The 22,329-nt window shown below is 36.2% G+C and overlaps 1 protein-coding gene across 4 annotated transcripts in view; it reads right to left on the bottom strand.

Annotated features, from left to right (window-relative positions):
* The window catches only part of SH3RF1 (SH3 domain containing ring finger 1), an 84,769-nt gene that overhangs the window by 21,569 nt on the left and 40,871 nt on the right, over window positions 1–22,329 (bottom strand). For all 4 annotated transcript variants that reach the window (XM_038134530.1, XM_038134533.1, XM_038134531.1 and 1 more), the window contains exons 3-6: window positions 11,466–11,741; window positions 10,636–10,731; window positions 4,078–4,380; window positions 3,147–3,257 (exon numbers count right to left, since the gene is read on the bottom strand). In XM_038134530.1, coding sequence (XP_037990458.1) covers window positions 3,147–3,257; window positions 4,078–4,380; window positions 10,636–10,731; window positions 11,466–11,741 — 786 coding nt within the window. The remainder of the gene's footprint in view (window positions 1–3,146; window positions 3,258–4,077; window positions 4,381–10,635; window positions 10,732–11,465; window positions 11,742–22,329) is intronic.

Genomic DNA, 22,329 nt, shown 5'->3' with positions numbered 1-22,329 from the left:
CCTTGCTTTCAAAGAACAATCACTTTCAATAGTGTTATAAACACCAAAACGACTGATAGTAAGGACATCAAATAAATGACTTTCATCCTAAAGAGAAACTCATCCCGGTCCCATCCAATTTCCTTGTCACTTACTTAGTATTCAGAAATTAGGAAAAAACCTAAAGAGAGAAACTTAGAGAAATACAGGAATTTCTACTTACAATAGCAAAAAAAAAAAAATAAAAAAAAATAGCAAAAGTAGTCAAGCCAACCACTTCTAATGTATTAAACATACAATCACAATTGTTCCACAGCTTAAAATTAATGTTCAGAATGTCAGGAAGGGTATTTCCAGAAGGAAAACATCTAGAGAAACAAGAACATCACTTTCTCTCTTGACTGGTCAGAACTATTTTGCACATTTCTAAAATGAAAACAAGCTGACGAAGCAAGAGGAAAAGTGTAAGTCAAAGATACACCTCACAGTCTGTGACTTTACAAACTTCATCATCATCTAATATTGTCTATCATAAAAGAACACAGGAATAACCTGACTCTAACCTGAGCTGCCAGCTTGCATTTTAGTCATGCTGAAAACAAGTCAAGAAGAAATAGAACATGATGTACAGAAGGCTATTGACTTTTAAAGAGGGTGGCAGAGAATAATTCAGGTTCTCAATGGGAATTATATGCCTAATTGGAAAAATAAGCAGGAACATGGTTATCACAAAGAGAAAGTAGCACCCCAAGATATGGGACAATCAATGGCAGGAGTTTCTCTCCATGCTACATTTAGCACTACAATTTAATTCCTGTGAATACCCATGGTGAGATCGCCTTTGAACAAGCTTAAGCAACTAAAGCACCCGAGGTGGTTTAATGACTTTGCACCACCACTAAACTAAGTATTTTTCCATGTTGGCATCAAATAAAAAACTCCCGATTCTTAATAACAAACAGGAGTGTTTGTTATTGAGTTAAAAAAAGGCAGCTTTTAACAGAACTTCTGAAATTATGCATTGAATGCTGTCCGCTCAATCCTCTCCAAAATTTGAGTATCTCATAAATCAAATCAATTACTCAATGTTTGCAGCATATATGTTAGCTAGACTTGCATTCTGCTTAACAGCACCTAGGGTGATTCTGCTTGCTCAGTTATCATAGATATTTTCTGAAGGATAGGATGAAAGAAGTATAAAAGACTAAGTGGATTAGTATATAAGCAGCTAAATGTTTCTAGTATAAGATGTACACCTTATTAGCAAAAAAAGACCTGAGGGTCCTTCCTGGTGAACACCAACTTGAACAAGAGCCCACAACATACACAGATTGCTCAGAGAGGTTGTGAAGTCTCCATCCTTGGAGATATTCAAAAGCTTACTTGGACACAGTCCTGGGCAACTGGCTTTAGGTGGCCTTGCTTGAGCAGGGGAGGTTAGATGAGACAACCTCAAGAGGCCTTTCTAAACTCATCTGCTCCATGACATTAAAATGTGAACCTAAATATAATGAGATTATTAACTGTTTCCAGATTAGCGTTCATTTAAAAGGAGGATTACACAGATAATCCACAAACTGAAGGAGTCAACAATTTAACCACAATAAGACAAAGCATAGCTACAGCTCAACCTGCCTTACTCAGTAAGGCAGGGCAAAAGCACATGGTCCATATAACTGTGAGTAATAAAGTCATCTGTCTGAAGAGAAAAGAATGGGAAATGCATTTACTTGGGTGAGAGCAATTACTAGTTCACAAAAGGTGACAAAAATTTGTGGCATCAGGCTAGATATTTAGCTAGACATAAAATTTATGCAACATTCAGGCAAATTTTCAAGATATAAGAATCAGGCTAAAAAGGTAAAAGGGTTATACTATCAATATGTTCTCCACAGAAAAAGACTGTGCAGTATTGCACCCACTTCTGGCATGTGCCACCAAATTGTACCATGCCAAAAGGAAGTACTGGAGATAATTCAGAAAATAACAGCATCATAATTTAAAGGACTGAAAACTGTAACTTTAGAGTTCCAAAGAAAGAAGCAAACCAAGCAACAAAGCAACCAAGCCACACCTAAGCATTTTCGTAAACAACAGAAAGTTGATACCACAAGACAGACAATTGTGCCTTAAATTTTGCAGACAAATGTGTAAAATGATGCAAATGCCAACAAGTTGAAAACAAAACTAGACCTATTTAGCAGCAAGGCTATTCATCATATTTTACTTGGTTTAAAGACTTCAAAGATAGACACCTGAACAAGATCAAGTATCGGGATTTTTTTTTTTTTGGTTGTTTGTTTGGTCTTTTGAAGTGAAGATCTATTATTCAGCTGTGCCCCACACCTTAAAATTAAGGACACAACTTTAGACTGAACAAACTTAATTTCAAAAACTTTAAATAAAGTCACATTAAGATCCCTTAAAGATCTCTGAAAACTGGTATCCACAATCTTTATTGCAGTAAGGCTCTGATGAGTACAGTATGATATATGGCATTCCACAGTAGGAAACTAAGGAATTCCAGCAGGTTTTGGAAAGAATACCTGCACTTTTTGAAGGAAATGTCATGTGATTTGTTCAAAGGAAACAGTATTGCAATGTATTTCTTCCTTTAAAAGATGGCCATTTGCTACATGTTTTTCTATTGATCCCCAAGAACCTAACTTCAAAATGCTAGACATGTTCTTCATCTGCCACAGGTGTACATGCAACTAAAATCACCTTATTTAATGAGGAGATGGCAGACTTTTGAAGTTATTTCAGATAATCTTGAAAATCTTAAGTAAGACAGAAACACCTGGCAGCTGTGGCCCCAAGATGATGTTTTTTGTAAGAACCTTCCTGCTTTCCCAAACTTTCCCCCCAGCATAATCTCTTTTCTACTCATGCTTAAAAGAAAGACTGTTCTGGAAGGAAGTGTGCTTCTCATGTTTACTAAGGAGAAATTACAGAGGAAAGCTGGAGAAATGGATATGCGTGACAAGATGCAAACATTTTAGCAACAGGGCTTTTGCTACAGGTAAATTCCTACCACTGTCTGTAACACAGACACAATTCCCATAGAACCATCATTTCAAATCAGTATATTGGAACTTGAGGGAAAAAAAATACTGTACAAGACCAAAGAAAAATGGGAAGGCTGAGTTTTCTTAAGCAGTACTTACACCAAGAGCAGCTTGGTAGGTAACTTCTGAGGGGAAGGTGAAGGAAGGCCCTGTTGTGACTGGGCTGCTGGGAGGTGGAGTCACAATCAGCCCTGTAGTGCCAATATGAACCTGGGAGAGAGAAAAAAGGGTCAGTTCTGTGTAGTTTAGTAACAGGTTTTGACAGAGCTGTAAGCTTCATGGTCAAAATCACCAGTATTCTACTCCTTGTAACCTTAAACTAAACCTAATTTTTAGTTAGATACTCACATAAACAGTGTTGGATCACACTGCTCCCTTCTTTTTGCTGACATTTCTCAATCTTTGGAGATACACTGAACCAGCTACATGAAACACACTTTTAAGCAGTGTCAGCTTTCTTTTTTTTTTTCCATAAAAGGCTGTCAGATCCCTAAAATGTGCAAATAAAGCACATTTACGAGCTCAGGTAAAACATCACCAATACCTCTTGGGCTCCATTGCTCTCTCTTTTCCCAAAGTGTAACCACTATATGAAACAGTCAATTTTTCACAAACTGCTGAACAAATTAACAAAGTCAGATAAATATTTCTACTTACCACAACCCGATTAATATGCTAAATTTCTGGAATTTGTATAACCTTCAAGTTGAATATTTTACTTTTATAGCATGCACTTTATTAATATTCATTATTATATTCAATTTAGAAAAAAGAAATCAAAAAATTAAATCACTCCCGTTTCTAGTTTCCACAGTTTAATAAAAACCTTTGTGGCATTTTAGAATATAACAACTGCAAAAAAAACCTAGCCTACAAGACCAAAACTATTTGCTATCATATCAGAAGTGTTAGAAAACATTTTCATTACATGTTCTCATGTTAGACGATAAGTTTTTTGAAAGTGTACGTTTATTACTAATTAGACACAATTAATAACTTGAAATAAGTAGTCTGATGTCATGTGAATTACCTGAGAGGGGGCACTACAGGACAGCCCTGTCAGCTCACTTATGCGGGCTGCGGCCGTTGGGTTGCTAGAGCTGATGAGGACAGGAGGGCTGATTTCCATGGAGTGGCGGTTCTGAGAAGACTGAGAAGCCTTGTTGGACATGGTGAGGGAGGTAAAAGAGTGTCGTTTTTTGGTGTTTTTCTTAGTATCGGTGTGCTTTTGGGTTGAATTGTTGTGGGCTGCCCCAGAGGTACCTTCTCCAGAGTCAACAGCAGAACCTGAGGGCTTGTCCAATTCTATCAACTGTTTGGCTGCTGTGTTAAACTACAAAAACCAGTAACATGTTAGTATTTCTTTTATTTATAAAAGTTACCTGAATGTAAAAAAACATCTCTTTTCCTTTTATTCATAAGATAATCTCAACCATGCAACTTTAAACTGTGGCATACCAACCTAGTCCACAAATCAGTCAGTGGAGAGTGACAAATCATTCACTACAAACTCAACACACTTACTGTTGGGCTGGTATGAAATTTTACCATCAGAGGTAAAATTTTAATCAATAAAGGACATAATGCCATTGTCCAGACATGGATTAATTCAGCAATAACACTGCCTGTATCATCTAGAAGTCAGACTAAAACACAGTGGTCCCCTTTGACCTTACAACAGAAAAATCTATGCTACAAAACTTCTTGGATATTTATGTCATTTTCAGCCATTTTTTTGTTTTGTCTATGACACAATCCCACACATTTGCATGTGGGCTCTTGAAGATATTCCTCCTAATGTTCTTTGGTACTTGTGCACATCTTTAACACTACCAGCAATGAAAACACAGGCTTCCTCAATGCAGGTTTAAAAACACAGTAGGACAGACTAAATACCCAGCTATATCAGTATACTGCCTGGGAACAGCACCTATACAGGCATAAAATGGCATAAGGAGAAAAGAAACATATACAGGCAATTTTGTGGAAATACCTTCTCAGCTTCTGAATTTTCTAATGTAGAGGCACAGTCTCTGTGCCATTTTTTCTCTTTTTTTAAGCTTACCTAAAGAATTTTTCTTCAAATGAGATTTTTCTATCTGCTAATTTGTAACAACAATACTACATTAAATGCAAACAAACCCTTCCTTTCCAATGAAGGAATGAGGAATCCCACACATTTTCTTCTCATAATGAAAAGTAAGCTATATAATGGGGAGGAGGAGAGGAAACCAAGAAACAAACCCTCTCCATCTTTCAAACCCCCTTTATTTTCAGAAAATCTTAGCACTATTAGAAATAATAACGTCAGAACTCTCATGTAATCATGAGCTGAAATAAAACCAGTTTTTGGAACATGTACCACTAAATATGAATATTGTTACTTGAAAAGAGTAGGTGATTATGAAGAAAGGAAAGATCTTTTCTTAAGAACATCAGGATGAAAGAATGAAATTAGTCACTGTGGAATTTCTATTTCTGTTTTTCAGCATATTATTTCTTCTATTTATTTTACCATTTTCCTGCAAGTCTTGAGATACGTACTATGCTCATGAAGAGTTTTAAAGTAGTATTTTAACCCATCAAAACTTTACTAGACAAACAACAAATCATTAATCATGATAGCATCAACACTGATTTAAATGCAGCTCCCACAGATGACCAGCTTATATTCTGAATACAAGTAGATATCTACAGATATAGATATATAAGGTAGTGTATCTTTTTTAATATAGAAGTTGGCAAGTGATATTTGAAAGATGTCATCTGGAAGGAAATTTCATGTATATACAGAAAAAAAAAGATCAAGTTCAAAACCAGAACTACTGGAACAAAGAGGGGTTGACATAACCTTCTACAGAAGAGGAAGAACTACAAGGAACATACTGCAGTGGAGGAAGGGCATAATGGGGGCTTCGAAACAGGATATTGTGTCAAGAATATAGAATCTTTTCCTAAATGTTCTTATTGTTTAGAGTGCAACTGAAGAGAACTGGAATCTCAGAATCATAGAATCATTTGGCTTGGAAGGGACCTCCAAGATCATTAAGTTCCAACCCATCTGCCATGAACAGGGACATTTTCCACTAGACCAGGTGGCTCAGAGTCCCATCCAACCTGGTCTTGAACACTTTCAGGGATGGGGCATCCACAACCTCCCCGGGCACCCTGTTCAGTGTCTCACCACCCTCACAGTAAAGAATTTCTTCCTAATATCTAATCATAACCTATCTTCTTCCAGTTTGAGTCCATTCTTCCTTGTCCTGTCACTACATACTCTTGTAAAAAGTCCCTCTCCATCTTTCTTGTAAGAAGGAAGGATAGGAGAAGACAATGTCAGAGCAGTAAACAATCCTACGAAAAAGGTGGATACTAGATTTTCTCTCCTGCTATTACTCAAGATGGATCATATGGATCAAAATAATGTTGTATTACTTGTGTATAACAAAAGATTTAAACATACCCTTTTCCCCAATGAAGCCCATTGTTTAGATGATTATTGAATTTTAAATTTAGAGTAAACATACTTTAAACAGACCAGTGAAAACATTATTTCATTACAAAACATTGAGGCTGAAGGATATGAAACAAGTAGAAAATAAGACCAAAAAGAGCTTGCTCTGCTGTTCAGCTTGTCAGGGTCTTATTTATCATCACGACAAACATGCAGGCTTTTCAAAGTCTAATTATTTTATCAATTTTGCACATTTTATTTTTTTTTCAACTCAGATTGTAGTCCTTCACGTCCTTCCTGAGAATCTAAGTATTCCATACTGTTGATACAATGGCTGCAGCTGTTTCTATTCTTATGTAACATACACCCTTATTTGCAAAGAACTAGCTAATCAGAGAAGTTAAGGGATCACAGAGGAATGAAAAGGAAAACCAAAAGCCACTTTGCTAACAGCACCCCAAGGTACCTGTTACACCCAATTATATTTGTTTACCTCCAGAAGCTATCAATGCTTGCAGAATCTGATTACTCTATACAGTGAACAACCTATTAGGGAAAAGTTAAGGCTTGCCCATGGGATCAATTCAAGACAGATTCAAATAAAAGCAGCATTCTGTGCTTTTTCATGCAGAGAAGCAAGCAAACAACAGTTGCATTAATCTGAAGATGGAAGAGAACTGATTACTGGCCTCCTCTCTGAAGTAACTTGGGGACAGCAACAGCTGCAGAATATTTTGCAGCATGCAGTTTACTTCTCTTGAAAAGAGAAATTAAGGACCTGCATGCATTCTCCAGTGAAATGGCTAGCAGATATTCAAGGTCACCAAGGGACTGAACCCAAGTCATGCTATGAAGTGTTTCAATCTAGCATTCCTTTCTGCAGCAAATACCTATGTACCCAGGCCCGCAGTTCCTACATCAGTTGTTTTCCTTAACAGACATATTTTCATTGAGGCTTCTTTACTCCAATCTTTACATTCACTCTTTTTCTTTTTTTCCCATTCAAAAAAATCTTTGCTGTAACAGGAAGCCTGAAATCCAATTCCCTTTCCCACCAAACTCCAGGAAACTGAAGAACTTTCCAAGCAGGGCAGGACAGAGGCAGCTGGCTGAGCCACGTCTCGGTGCTGCAGCAGGGCTGAGGTCAGCGCACAGCTTTCCTCTGCCTGCAGGAATTACCACTACTGCAAGGTCTTTAAGAGTTGTGCTTTGCTACATGTATTTTAAAAATTAATTCAAGTGTTCTCTACTCGCACAGAAGTAAACAAAAGCTGACATTATTTTCTACTGACATTTTGACTGATTTCTGATTTGAGCAATTTCTTTTCCCTGATTTTTGTTCTATTCTGGGCATTTATATTTGTTTATGAAGTGTTAAACTAGGTCAAAACACCCAATTTGAGGTCTAAGAAATGTATATTGTACCCAGAACTGCAATTTTTCAGAAAAAATCTAATAATATCTGTTTAGTTATGAATAATCTTTCTTTTTGGAACAGAGATAACTATAAGTGTTAACTGATTTAATAGAATCACTCTTAAAATTTCTATCAAAATGTGTTCGGTTTCACTTTTATTATTACCACAAATATGTGAAAGTTAGAAAATAAATGATCAGAGTAGTGAACACTTATTGTATTTGCTGGGACCTCCGTGGCAGAAAGGAACGATGAATCTGACTCCATGTTCTCAGAAGGCTAATTTGTTATTTCATGACACTATATTACGTTAAAGAATGCTATACTAAACAAACTAACTAAAGAATACAGAAAGGATACTTACACAATGCTAAAAACATAATAATGACAACTTGTGACTCTCTCCAGAGTCCCGACACAGCTTGGCCCTGACTGGCCAAAGAGTCAAAACAACTCACACCAGAATCCAATGAAACAATCACCTGTTGGATAAACAATCTCCAAACACATTCCACATGAGCAAAACAGAAGAGAAGCAAATGAGATAATTATTGTTTTCATTCTTCTCTGAGGCTTCTCAGCTTCCCATGAGAAAAATCCTGGGCAAAGGGATTTTTCAGAAAATGTGATTGTGAAAAGCATTGAATCATAAAAGGGCAAAATTTGTTCTCAAATACGATCAGAGATTTTAATGGACTTCAACATTATCTAAAATTTTATCCTCACTGTACAAGAAAAATCTCAATTATTACACCTATACTACAGAATAAACATCACAGACTATGCCCATTTTATAATTTATGACTTCAGATAATCTCTAGTAAATGGAGCTACTAATTCACATTTTCAAACAAAAGGATGTGGACTCACATACACAAGGTAAAAGCTATGTCTGTCATTATAATATGATAGAATTCCCTAAAAATAGGCAATGATTAGAGGATTGGGAAATGCAATGAAAACTACCATATAAAAATCTTTCAAAAATATTAATTACTTTTCATCTTCATTGTCTTTCATAAAATTGATAAGAATGGTCTGCTATACTTGTTTCTATCAGTTGTCCGTATATTTTCCAGAACAATAGTTATATACTCGCAGAAACCAGGCATTTCAAAATTCAAACCCATTCTTTACTGCACATCTCATTGCCCTCCACCACAGCATGCATTTCAGTTTAGTATATAGTGAGAAAACCTGCCTATCTGATTTGAGTAACTCTTAGGGTATAATTTATCATTCTAGACTTCCCATTCCACTTTAGTGGGGATTTGAGTATGTGTACATAAGTGTTGGTACCTGTTCTAAAAGGGTTAATTGAAAATACATTTTCTTAGTTGATGGAATCAGTCTAAAACATTAAGAGAAATATATTTTGTGACTTTCATTTTTACATATTTTTTTTCAAGGCCATATCTCCTTTTTGCAACTTTTGTAGAGATAGGAATGTAGTTGTTAGCTAAATAGCTCAAGTGGCAGCCCTAGGAAAGGGCTTTTTCTAACAAGGCTAAGTCATTTAGTTTGAAAAAAACACTACAAAAAGCTGTACTGGCTAAATTGAAGGGGCAGTTAATTGCAAGAAGCTAGGAAAGAATACCCAAGGGCAAGAAATCATTAAATTGGCCTCTAAAAATGTCTTAAACTGAAGCCAAAATTGCACTAAGCAAGTTGAAACTTTTTTGGTTTTCTTGTTTTTACAGTCATGTGAAATTTTCTATCCCCAGATATACAGATCCTTACACCAAGCTATAAAAATAAATATATATATTTTCCCTTTTAAAAATAATAAATTCTATTTCGGTTGAAAGCAGTAATGTTTTTTGAAGTTCCCATCTCATCATAGGATCCAGAAATTGAGTTAATAAAACCTGACTTGATTCTTAGTATGGTTACACATTTCTTCTGTGACCTGAAGTACATATTTCTTATCCCAGAGATAATGTGAAAATACTTTTTTCTTTTATCATTCTGCCTCAATTATTTAAATCAGATACTGTAAGTGCAGGGAAGTGTATCTCGCCAAGTATTTACAGCATATCTACCAGAAAAGGACAAACACTAATCCAAACCTTTGTATCTTTCTGTAATGCAAATTTGAATAATCATTGTGGCTGTACACACTGTTCCTAATCACTGATGTCTTTCTATATAAAAGATAAAGCTTTCAGCTCTTAAAATTTAAAGAGTTGGGGAAATTTTCTCAACTGCTACCTCTTACTGTAAACTGTTGTAACATATGACAAATACAAGAAGATGGAGAAGGTTTTATATATGGCTCTGTTGATGAAAAAGCTGATCCTTTACCTGTTTAACAACAACCTATACCCTTTGATGTCCTAGCTGTGCTGATTTTGGTTTTGAGAGGTGGATATTAGGGACAGTGCAAAGCTAACTATTTTTCTGACTTGCTGACTGCTTTCATTTTGTGGCTAAGTGTGGTTTGGATTGACTGCATGACTCCAGTATTAACAAGAAAACATAGTGACTGCCTCCAATTACACTAATTTTAATTCCATTCAGTAAAATAGGTATCAAATAGCTAAGTGAAAATCACTGGTTCAACTGCTGAGGCCATTAACTTTCCCAAAGAGAATTGTAGGTCTAAGATTATTTATATCTCAGGTTATTTTAGAATCATCAGCAGCACTGATTATTTTTCCTTTCAGAAAATTAAACATACAGTGGGCACAGCCTTACTGAGGACCAGCTTTACTCACCTCAACATATGAAATTGGAAATATTCCTATCTTGTCAGCCAGCATTCCTTCTGCCCAGTTTTCATCCACACGGCGAATTACAGTCAGAACATCATCCTGTGTGAACATGCAGTGATTATGTCTCCCAGCTCTAATTTAACTTCTCATTTAATTTTCCTCCATAACACAGGAGTAATCAGAGAAGGCAGGACATGGACAAGAACCAGAGAGAAGGCATTCTGTAAGAGGAATATGCTACCTTTGGGGTTGAATCAGTTCAAGCTGTTCTTTTTCCTATTCGTCAGAGTTCAACTAACTGCCCACATGTCAGTGATCTGACTTAGTCCTTAGTGCCAGTCTTCCTGTCATGTTCAGTCCATGTTACTCATCAGCCCCCCTTTAATTCCTTGGCATTATTCAACAGAACCAGAACCATTTTCCTTCTCAACTGACTCATTACCTAACCTTCCCTAGATGTTGTTTTTCTACTTAAGTACTTAAGAACATTGCTAGTGATATGACTTCTTTCACATCTGCAATTTGAGTGCTTCTTTAGAAGATGGAATGTTTTTAATTCACAACATAGGTTATTTCTCATAAATTAGGAACATCACTACTGCAAGTATGAAAAAATGCATTCTCAGAAATAAAACATCAGAGAAATTATATGTAATTTAGAAAGAGAATGCAAAACTAATCAATATAGGAGAAATACTTGCAGAATTACTTGTCCTTTTCATATGTGTGCAGCTCCAATAAGAAATGCAGATAAGACTTAAAACAGTTGTATTATTTCTTATCCAAGTAAATGAAATTATTAGAAGAAAATAGTAATTGTATTCTCTTTTTACCTTTGCAAATGGTAAACAGTCTTTATCTGCTTCCTTGTCTTTTACTTCAAAATCATAAAGTGCTTTGCACTGAGGCGGAGGTTGAGGTAAAGGTTTAATAATCTGAACAAAATTGGTAGGAAAAAAGCCATGGATGCCATTGACTTCTCCATGATACCAATTTTCATCCACCTGTCGACGTAAAATGATGATGTCTCCTTTACTGAATTTAAGATCTCCAGGTTCTTTTCCCTCGTAGTTATACAATGCTTTGGCACATGGCAACTGAGGTACACCCTAAAGAAAAAGAAAAACATAAGAGATCATTAGAATTAGATGAGCATTACTAAATAGAATTTATATTATATTTTTGGAGAGTATGAATGAAGCTGCAAAGTATGAAATTGCAAAGCAAAATTATACACATACTTTACTGCAATGATTCTTCTGATTTTTACCCACACAGGTGGGAAGAGCTTCAGTTCTCTGCAGTCTCAAGATCCCTCTAAGTTTCATTATGATTTTTAATCATACAAAGTTGCTAGACACGGGAAAGGCAGAAAAACATAATACTTTACCCCTCATGTACTAATTCACTAAGATTAAATATTTAAAAAAAACCAAAGCAAGGAAACTGGAAAGCAACCTGACCACTTGAGAGACCACTGGCAGAAAAATGCTGCAAGAAAATACAACACTGGAATAAAAAATTTGCTATAAGACCTTCAAGGCGGTTTTCCTGCCTGACTTTCTTATTATCTTCCTTACCTACTTTACTTCATGGGCAGAGAATAATAAAGATGAGGACATAAGGAAGGTGTTTTCCAGCTTGAAAAACAAATCTCAGTTTATTGAAATTGAAAGATTTCATTCTGGAGCGACTCTTTTAATTCAATTATTTATTTAAAACCACAGCTAATAAGAATTACTGGAGAAAATCTGTTAAAGGTGTGCATCCTTGGGTTTCCTTCAATTGATTCCTCTATAATATCTGAAAACTGTAGATAATTGGTGCTGCTCCTGAATGCAGATCAGAAAGATTGCAATTTAAGACTGCCACCTTCCCTTTATATACATTGCAGGTATTACTTTTTAATTGCTCAGCCTGTATCTCAAAATTTTGCAAGAGAGAGCTGTAAAACTCTACAACAGTTAGGGCTACTGCCTTCAAAGTCTCTTTTCTCCAAATTTAAATACCTGGAGGGGTGCTTACCCCCTTAATGATGCAAACAGCAGTAACTTGCATTACTAAAAGAGTCTTTCCAAAGCAAAGGCAGCCTTTATAGTCGCACAGAGCACAGTATTTCACATCTTTGATGCAAGCCCATATGGAAAAGGCAAAATTTAATGAAATTCAAGGTTGCTAATATTATTTGCCACATCTACCCTATGGCATGTCTCTCCTCTCAAGTCTTCCATCAGCTCAGATTGTAAATTGGAGTTGCACTTGCAATATCTCAGGAAGTCACACAGAATGTAATTCTCAGAAGGAATTATCACTTTCAGTCTGTCCATTGAGCAGAAGACAGAGTTTTGATAATGTATATCACATTTAACAAAATTTTATCTTTAAATATAATCCAATTTGTTTGGACACCTTTAACTTTTGTCCATGCATATTAATTTCTCATATGTATAAATAATAACTTAAAGATTAACTTCTCTAGTAACCTGTTTTTCTATGCCAAACAGTCAAAGGAAAACCATGTGTGTATATACATGGGTACAGAGGAGTATGATTTACATTTGAATACAGGAAAATCAAAGTTCATTCTATTGTCTCCAGGATGAATAAAAAAATATCTTATTAGCAGGATCCAAGCAATTGTTCACAATTGGTGATCTCCAAACTGAAGCAAATTAACATTTTTCTTCATGATCACACTTAATTGCATCAGTGCACTACGATGGCACACTCTGTACAAACCTGGATACGGAAAAAGACACCAAGTAGGGAATTTGTGAGCCTCAGCTGAGTGAGGGGAAAACTAATGGTCAGAACAGAAGAATTAAAAAATTATATATAAATATATATGTGTGTGTGTGTGTGTGTGTGTGCATTTTTTAGTTTTATGTTCTCTGCAGAGTACACAGACAGAATGAAGGAAGCAGTCAGTGTAGATGGAGTATGAACAAGTGCAAAGAGAGAACTTTGGGGGAGAGGAAGCAAAAAGAAACACACCACTAAACAAGAGAGGAAACACTGCTTGCTTATCCCTTTCCATCACAATAACAAACAAGCAAACAAACACCCAAACAAAAGGATTAGGAGCCAAGAATTACTTGACAGAAAGCAGGCCCCAAGCAATTATGGCTACTACAGGATACAGAAATCTCTCTTGTGCTGGAGGTAATAGTTAGACTTCTCCCAGGAATCTCACCATTGTCCTGGAGAAAGCTTTCTATGTCCCCACACTGAGGAATAGGTTTTAGATCAGCTTTGTGTATAAAATACTGTTGGAAAAAAAAATCTCTTTACAAAAAAAACCAAAACAAGCCAGGAGTACCAGTGCACATCATGTCAAAGCAATCAAACTCATGTGTCATCATTTAATTGTTAGAACTCCATATTGCATTTATGCAGTTTATCACAAAGGCTCCCACAAACAAATCTGCATACAAAAGTACAAACATCTGTTTATGTTTTATAGGAAGTTCCTTTCCCAGTGTAAAGGTTGAGTTTCTGCAAAGCTTGTTTCCCACATTAAATAGAAATGGTTCCAGTCCATAATTCCAAATAAAACAAAGTTCAACAAAACATACAGTTCCCAGTTGGACTCCCAGAGATTAAAGAGAAGTAGTTAAATGACTGAGAGGAGAAGCGGATGGCTTTCCCTTCTGTCCCAGAGGGAGGATGAAGTGAGAAAGAGCGGGTGCAATGGGGAGGGCTGCGTTCAGGGGTACAGGATCAAGAGCCCTCAAGCACCATCTTCACATTCCTCCTCCTCTGAGCAACCTGGAGCCGCGGCTCACGGCCGGCGCCTTCCGGGCCCTTGTGGTTAGGCAGCTTCAGCCCCCCTTCTGCCCCTCTGGCTGCTCACCAGCAGAGATGGCCATGAGGACACGCCGAGCCAGAGTTTACATTTCACTCCATGTCTCTCACTTGGCTAAACATGAAAGAAAGGCTTTGGAAGAAAAACTATGCAGCCTACCCTTTAGTTTACAGCTGCCACTTACCCTTGCAGCTCTTTGAGTAAGGAAAGCAACAATAACAACAAAACAAAGACAAAAATCCATTTTAGGAAGTTAAAGTATAAAATTCAGAAGGACTCCACACAACAGGTTCTTAGAATTATTTCCTTAGTCCTTATGCAAAAATATCTGAACTTCTAGTGTTACTGCTGATAGACAAACTGTTTAAATTAATTTTTAGCAAAGGCATGGATATACACATAAATTTCAGATGCCAGATTCCTTTAAAAAAGATGATATCTGATGACATCAAAACAAATAGCTTAAAAAGAATATGAAAAAATGCATATGCATTCATATGCATGAACCTCAGGTTCCTCAGTTTTCTTCTCCTAACCCAGATATTTTGTCTTAGAAACCTACAGAATGGTTTTCAGTCACCTTATTTCGAACATTACTTTTATTTTTTTAATGGGCAATATGCAACTGTATGTATTTTTCATAAGCTTAAGCCAAGAGAAACTTATGCCGTGAAGAAACACGGATCTGATTTCCTTTAAAAAAGGAGTTTTGGTGGCAGAAGCCCAAATGTAAATATGCTTACACTGGCACAAAACAGTGCTCAGTCTGTACATACTGCACTTGAAGAACCAACATTAGCTAAAGTGGCAAAAATTAGTAAACCCTCTCTCAAGGAAATGAATGGAACAGACACTGGATCATCCACATCTGTGTTTTTTTTGAAGCCTCTCAGACACAGTGCTGCTGGCTGCCCCTTTTCCAGGCAAGCAAGGCATTCCCTGTTCCCTGGCTGCAAGATTGGGAAGTGGCCTGGGCTTCCCAATGAGCCAGTTGAATTGACCCAGAATAATTACACTGGTTTCACCTGTCTGAGCTTCTTAGACACTGTTTTCAAGAGGCCAGGAAGTGGTATCTTTTACAGGAGTACTGCTTATGTTGGTAGTAAGACAGACAAAAGCACTTTTCTAGCTCGTTCACATACTTCAGCAGCAGTTTTTAGGCCTACCTTTCTTTGCAGAAAATCTAAAAACTGGAAGTTGATCCATGTCATGAGGGAATCTTTAACATCCATTATTTGCAACTTTCTTACAAGAAAAGACAGAAAATTGATTTTTCTTCACCTACACTTTTGTTTTCTTTCCATGAAGTTCCTAAATCAAACCAAGAGTCACATTAATGACCACAACAAGATGAGAAACTACCACAAAAAAAAATCTCAAATTACACAGCAATTGAAAGTACGTTAAGTCTAGTGAAACAGAGGTACTTTTTTCAGCCAATTCTTTTTTTTTTCCAAAACCATCAGTATTGTAAGACATACTTGATTGCCAGTGAAAGGTGCTTTTAAATAAGGATAACATAATGCAAATATTTGCAACCAAAACTTGTTTGCAAGGCAGATTTGGGTAAAGTGAGTTCTTAATGTGTACATTCTCCAGTAGGTATAGGTAAACCTAAGATTTCCCCTTCAGACTCTTAGTCATTCAAACCTTTTGAAGGACAATATTGCTTCTTTTAATCTTCTGGTGTATTCTATTTCATATTATTGCTTTCCTGATTCAAATCTTTCAAATGCATCCTTCCTATTACTTTTTTTAAAGTGTATTTTTGCTTTCTTGCCTTCTTTGGCTTTACCAAGCTGTCCAGTCCTGCAAGATCATCTCCTTTCACATCCGTATTTTTTTTATGTCTCTTTCATCTTACTGGCTCCAGTATGTCGTTTCAAGACTTAATTTACAGCCACCTGATCTGTGTAATTCAATTTTCTTTCAGCCTCCTTTGTTCCTTCTCTGCTTGCATTTAACTTCCCATGTATTTTGAGACATAGAGCATATGAAAATACTTTACCAAAGATGTATTTTCTCAAGTTGGATTTCCTTCTAAAGGAAGGAAACACATTCCCTGTGTTAAGATACAGGTACATTGCTTTGGCCTGAAAAATTAAATATTCAGTTTTGTAGGACAGAGCAACCTAGAGACGATAACATTTGAAACTAAATCTCCCTGTTTCTTTTTGAGCTCCAGAACACAAAGTGTTTCCATAAGCCAAGAAGAGTGTTAAAAGCTGGCTCCCTGCATTTACTTTTGTCATCTAAGGAACAATTCAAACAAGGTCAGATTTGTGCAAAGAAAGGCTGACTTGAGTGTTATTCATCTGTACCCAACACTAACTTGTTAACGTAATCAACTTTATGTACTTCTGCCATCAGAACTATCTCTGAAGCCTGCAGAGGTCATCAATACAAATGAAATCTTTTCAGATAAAGTGTCTCGGAGGTCCTGCTCTCTGGATGACAAAAAAGTAAGATATTTTTATCTCAGGAGGCTGTATCAAGCTGCCAGTATACTGTAATAACCACAAAAACAAACTTTTGGTAACATCTGATATAAATTACTATTGCTGTACTGAATACAGTAAACCAGGGTTTGGGGGTTTTTATATAATAGTTCACTAGATTAAAGAAGTGAGCAATGTTAATGTTGGTAAGTATATTCATTTCTACTGGTTTCCTACAATATAGTTCGACTAAATCTCATTTTTCTCTGCACACATAAAGCAAAAGACCAAACATTTGACTTAAAACAATGCAATTTGTAGTTGTTTTGAAATGCTGTATTCAAATATAGTTACTTGCTATACAGCTTCTGATTTTAATGAAAGTAGAAGTTTAGCATCAAGAGGAAACTAGCTAGCCAGGTTACCCTGATCAAAGAGATCAGGGTTTGAAACCCAACTGTGTGTAACTTAACCCATATAACAATCATAATTTTGCAGAAAGATTACTTTAGGAAAAATACCAGAGTGCACAATAAAAAAAAAAAAAAATCAAGCCAACATATTTATTATACTTTTGCAATCAGTAAAAATTTTAGGATCTTGATAAATGAGGAAACAGGATTACATTTTTACTGTTGCTTAATTAACTGCAGTTAAAAATTCTTTAGCAGACTTTACTAATTTTCAAGGTTTCATCCATCTAATACCAGTTGACGCACCTATCGCTCCTAGAGCCCTTTGCCTGACTCTATTCAGGACTTTACCAACTAACTTTGCTCTTGGTAACTTGCAGTAGAATTTCACAGCATAGCCTCCAAGAAACCCATATTTTATAGCAGATGGGTAGCTCCTTTATTCATGTAAGCAATTCTTATGTGCTCTTTTGAGGTAAATTCTCAATGGCTTTCTTAAAGTAGCCATTTTATTAAAGCCCTTTTTGCTTCCTCTGTCTTAACAGGTTTTAGAAGAAAACATTTTGGCTTTTTTTTTTCTTGTCTGATGTTCAGAAACAAATATGAGGTTGTTTAATGTACGTATGAGCAACTGTTTCCCACAAAGTTATTTTGAAATTAAAAGCTGGAATACAGGAGAATGAAAGGAATTTAAAGATGTTGCCTTAAGGCCTAAGCAATCACACTAATAATACAGAAGGTTAGGAAGGGACATTTACAAAGCTTTCCAAATGCACTTCTCCCAGTCCCTTTCTGTGTCACACCTTTGTAAACACTTTTTTTTTTTCCCCAAATAAAAAGTGTGTCTTTGGAATGCTGCCTTTTTTCTTTGCCTAGTCAAAATGCAAAGTTCTCAGCTACTTCTTTTCCCAAAGCTTGTTAAGTAAAGAAAATTCTGAACATTTTCCACTGAACCCCTAAGTTAATAAAATAAGTAAGCAAAAAATAGGAGAAAGTGGAGGAGAAAATAATTACATCCTGCACACAGTATGTCCCCAAGTATTTTAACTGTATGCACTTGACATGTTCAAGATTGCTTCTTCCACAAGCAAACAAAATGAATTATGAGAAAACTGCTCTGCACCAGAAAGACTGAGGAGGTGACTTTCAAGATGCAGAAGAGAATGCAAGTCTGTATTGCTGTTGATTTGCATTTGTTTGCATCAAACAATTCCATTCTGAATCTTTAAAAACCTTTCGATTAATTGTTTACTACAAAAGATTTTTGCTTTGAAAACCCCGGATCCTGGTAAGAATCTAAACAAAACCTTAAAGTGTGCCCTACATAGAGCTAGGATGTTTATATAAAATAGCTATTTCCAAAAGCAATGATTTGTTTGAAAGATCTGCTTTTATAAGCTGTTACACCAACACCACTGCTCAAACTGAAAGTGCCACTATCTTCATTGGTTTTCTCTTGGTATGTTCCAACTCATGGGCATTTGATGTCTCCATCAAACTTCACTTTTCTTGTCCCAGTGCCACCATTCAGCAGCATGGATCTTCTGATCTCTTTTAGCACATGAAGTTAATATCAGCACAGCAGCACAGGTTCACTCAGCACTTCGATTCTCCTAGCAGTGTAACTTCCAATGTGTTATCTTTACAGGTAATAGTACCTATGGCTTCTAAGACAAGAACACTGCATGCTGCAAGAAGGAAAGACATCCATCCCTCTTGGCAAGGGTATATCTACAACTCTGAGACTGGATAGGGGGACTTACTAGTCCTACTCTGAAGTGCCTCTAACTTCTGTACATCCCTGAAGAAGTCTCAGTGTGGGATGTTAGAATATATCTAATGTTACCCAATCATATCCAAATTCTCATTATTAAAACTCCCATGAATATCCAAAGTTAGAAAGGCAGGAATGCTGACTGCTTTGAGTTTTGTTGCTCCAAATTCCTCTACCCCTACAAAACTGCAGAAAATTACCTCCCAGTTATTAATTTCATCTTTTCGAAGAAAAGTTTGGAAACAGAAAAACAGATGCAGTTGATTACTAATCCACTAATGTTCTTTTATTATTTTCTAGCCACTAGACACTTTGAAAAAAGTGTCTTTATAACTGTAAGACAATCTTTTTTTTTGGCAGGAGGAGAAAATAAGAAAGTGAACTGGAAAAATGTAGTGAGAAAAGAAGCAAACAAATTTAAAAATATCAGGATAAGGTCTATGAAGGTCGAGAGCCTGACAAAGACCTAACAAAAGACTTTGAAATAGTATGTCTCATATAGATACATATATCCATGAAGCTCAGAGTACAGAACTATTTGCCTGTTCAAAGTACCTGATTACAAGATAGTACTTCTGTGTTTATCAAGAAGCCTCATTTTGCATAGTTATCTGTAAATGCCTTTCACAACTACTCACTCCCATCCAAAATCTGTTGCAGGAAATGTGACAACTTTCTGGTGTGAAGAGTTTCTTAAATATGACTTGCATTTTTTGCTTATTATATGAACATAAAACATAAAACAAGATAAAAGAAAACCCTTCTGACCACTACCAAAATACAGACCATCTCAGTGTTAAAGTCTTTCCCTAAATTCCTTCTTACAGGAGCCCTTCCTTTCATTCATTTCAGTTTCCACATAAACTGGAAATTACACAGCTTTGGCATTCTTTTGCTGCTGCCTAAATTCATACTTATCCTTCTAATACAGTGATTTAGAATTTACTTTCACAGTCAAAAAGCCATAAACACAATTGTCTAAACAGCCAAATAATTAATTCCCAAGCAAGATGTGTGCCATTTGAGCTCCAACTCCAGAACAAAGAGAAATTTTCACATAAACTCAGAATGCTTTTCTTTCCTTTTGGCTTAATGGGAGGCAGCTAGAGAAGCCACAGACCTTCATATACCCTTCCACAAATAAAGCATCAATAACTGCAACTGTTATGATTGCAAATCTGCCCTACTAACTGAACTGCCATCTAACCTTATAACAACTTCTATCAGTCACCAAAAGGGAAAAAAAAATCACCTAAACATCCAGAAAAAAACATCTTGCTATAATCTACACAGTCAGTGGGGCAGACATACCATACATGACAGCTGGTGAGATTTCTGTATCATGTGTAGCAGTTAAAGCAATCAACAGCAATCTCAGAGAAAGAAACCATCTTGCAATGCTTAGAAACATCTCCATTTCATTTGGTTTAATGAATCTTTTCCTTTTTTTTTATTCCATATATTAAGACAAAACTTCACCACATTAGAAGAAATAAAAGGGAATCTACATAGAGCCATAGGGCATTGCTAACACCTAGAAAAGATTCCATGATTAATCCCGGATTACCAGGCTGTGCTATGCTGGAGTAGTGGTAACAAATTGAACTGTGTCATCTGCCAGCCTTTGCATGGCTAATCAGAATACATTAGCTTCTTTCATTTTTTGCATTAAACAGAAGCCATAAATACTCAAAAAGTAGATGCATTTTCCGACCATATATATCAAATTCTCTCACAAACTGAACTTTACAACAGCACTTTAGAAATCACTTTAAAAAACACATTCTGCTCGCTTACTTTACAAGAAAAAAACCCCTTTAATCTACTTAGTGTAGAAGACTGGAACACTCAGTTTCTCAACAAATTCCTGGGACACAGGAGGCCCTTATGCCTGTTTCAGGGAGCTGATATTTTAACACAAGCTTCAGAAATTCCAGAAGGTTTACTAACAATATAAAAATTTAAGAGTAATGCTCTGTACTGTTCTAAAGGTTTTTACACTTTGAAAACAAACATAAAGAAGCTTCCCTCAATGTGATGTGTAAATGAATATATTTACCTCTTGCACAAGAAAAGGTGAGGGAATGCCAGATGAGAAAACAGACTGCAAAAAAAAAAGTCTGAGAAGAATAAATGAGAAATGAGATTGCTAAAAGCAAAATCTTACTGAGCTTTGAAGGTGAGGAGTTAGAACATGATACAGGAGGAGCAAAGCGGACAAATGACTCTGAATAAGTGACTTGGTGAGATTATTTTTGGTGAGATCAGCATGAAGAAATGTTCCTTTAATCTCTCAAATACTTTGCTGCCAAAACTTGAGCAATGGGAAAACACAGAGCTGCAAATTAAGAGGTTGCTGCATTTTTGGATGAAAACCTATCAAGGTTGACAGGCCTGACTTTTTATCTGAGCATGCTATACTTTCCACTACAATCAAGTGTGAATTTGTTCCCCACCAAAACAGTACAAGCTCTAAAATTACAAAGGCACCGTTAATGGTATTTAAAATGAGAGTAACCACAGGCATCTCTTCTGTCTGAATTTGATTTTACAGTCCTAGAGATAGCATCTGACATTCCATTACCTTCTGAGAGAGTGTTTCTAGGTTTATTTACCATCACTTCAACTATTTTGTAAATGCTCAGGCGCTTGTTCAACCTTTTGAATGAACCCAACATCACCACCACACATCCTTCTCAGGTATTCCCTGCGAACTTTTGTTGCCAGAAACTGGAGGAACTTTTGCTAAGCTTGATTTAGAACTGGTATCATGTCCTCTTTCTCTTAAAACTCCCTCACTTTCTTGAAAGACATTGGGAATCAATTTGATTCCTTTAGTATCCTGACTTCAAACAGCTTCTTGCCTATTGCAGAAAAGAAAAGGTGCTAATCTTAGCTGTCACTGTAGCACACAAAAATATATAATCACTGCACGCACAGAGTAAATGTTACAAACTATTTGCTATTTATTCTTACTCATCTTTTAGATTTTTCATGCTTCAAAGCAAAAGATTTTTATGAAGCAGCTGGCCAGCATTTTGAAAAGGCAACTAATCCTAGCTGAAATGATGCATCTTTTTTAAGATAAATTTCCTGTATGCTCTTTATTATAACTAAAGAGCCAGAAGAATGCTACATTAACATTTATCTCTTATACAGTGACAAGCTGTAGTTTGCACTTCCTGGTTATTTCATCCAGTCTGTAGAAGCAGACAAACAGCAAACAGTAGACAAACTTCTGCTCAGTTTAGTACTAGTCAAACAGGC

This window comes from Motacilla alba, chromosome 4, assembly GCF_015832195.1.
Source record: "Motacilla alba alba isolate MOTALB_02 chromosome 4, Motacilla_alba_V1.0_pri, whole genome shotgun sequence".
NCBI classification, from domain to species: Eukaryota; Metazoa; Chordata; class Aves; order Passeriformes; family Motacillidae; genus Motacilla; species Motacilla alba.
The sequence above is the reverse complement of the archived record's forward strand: the minus strand, read 5'-3'. Positions and strand labels throughout refer to the sequence as shown.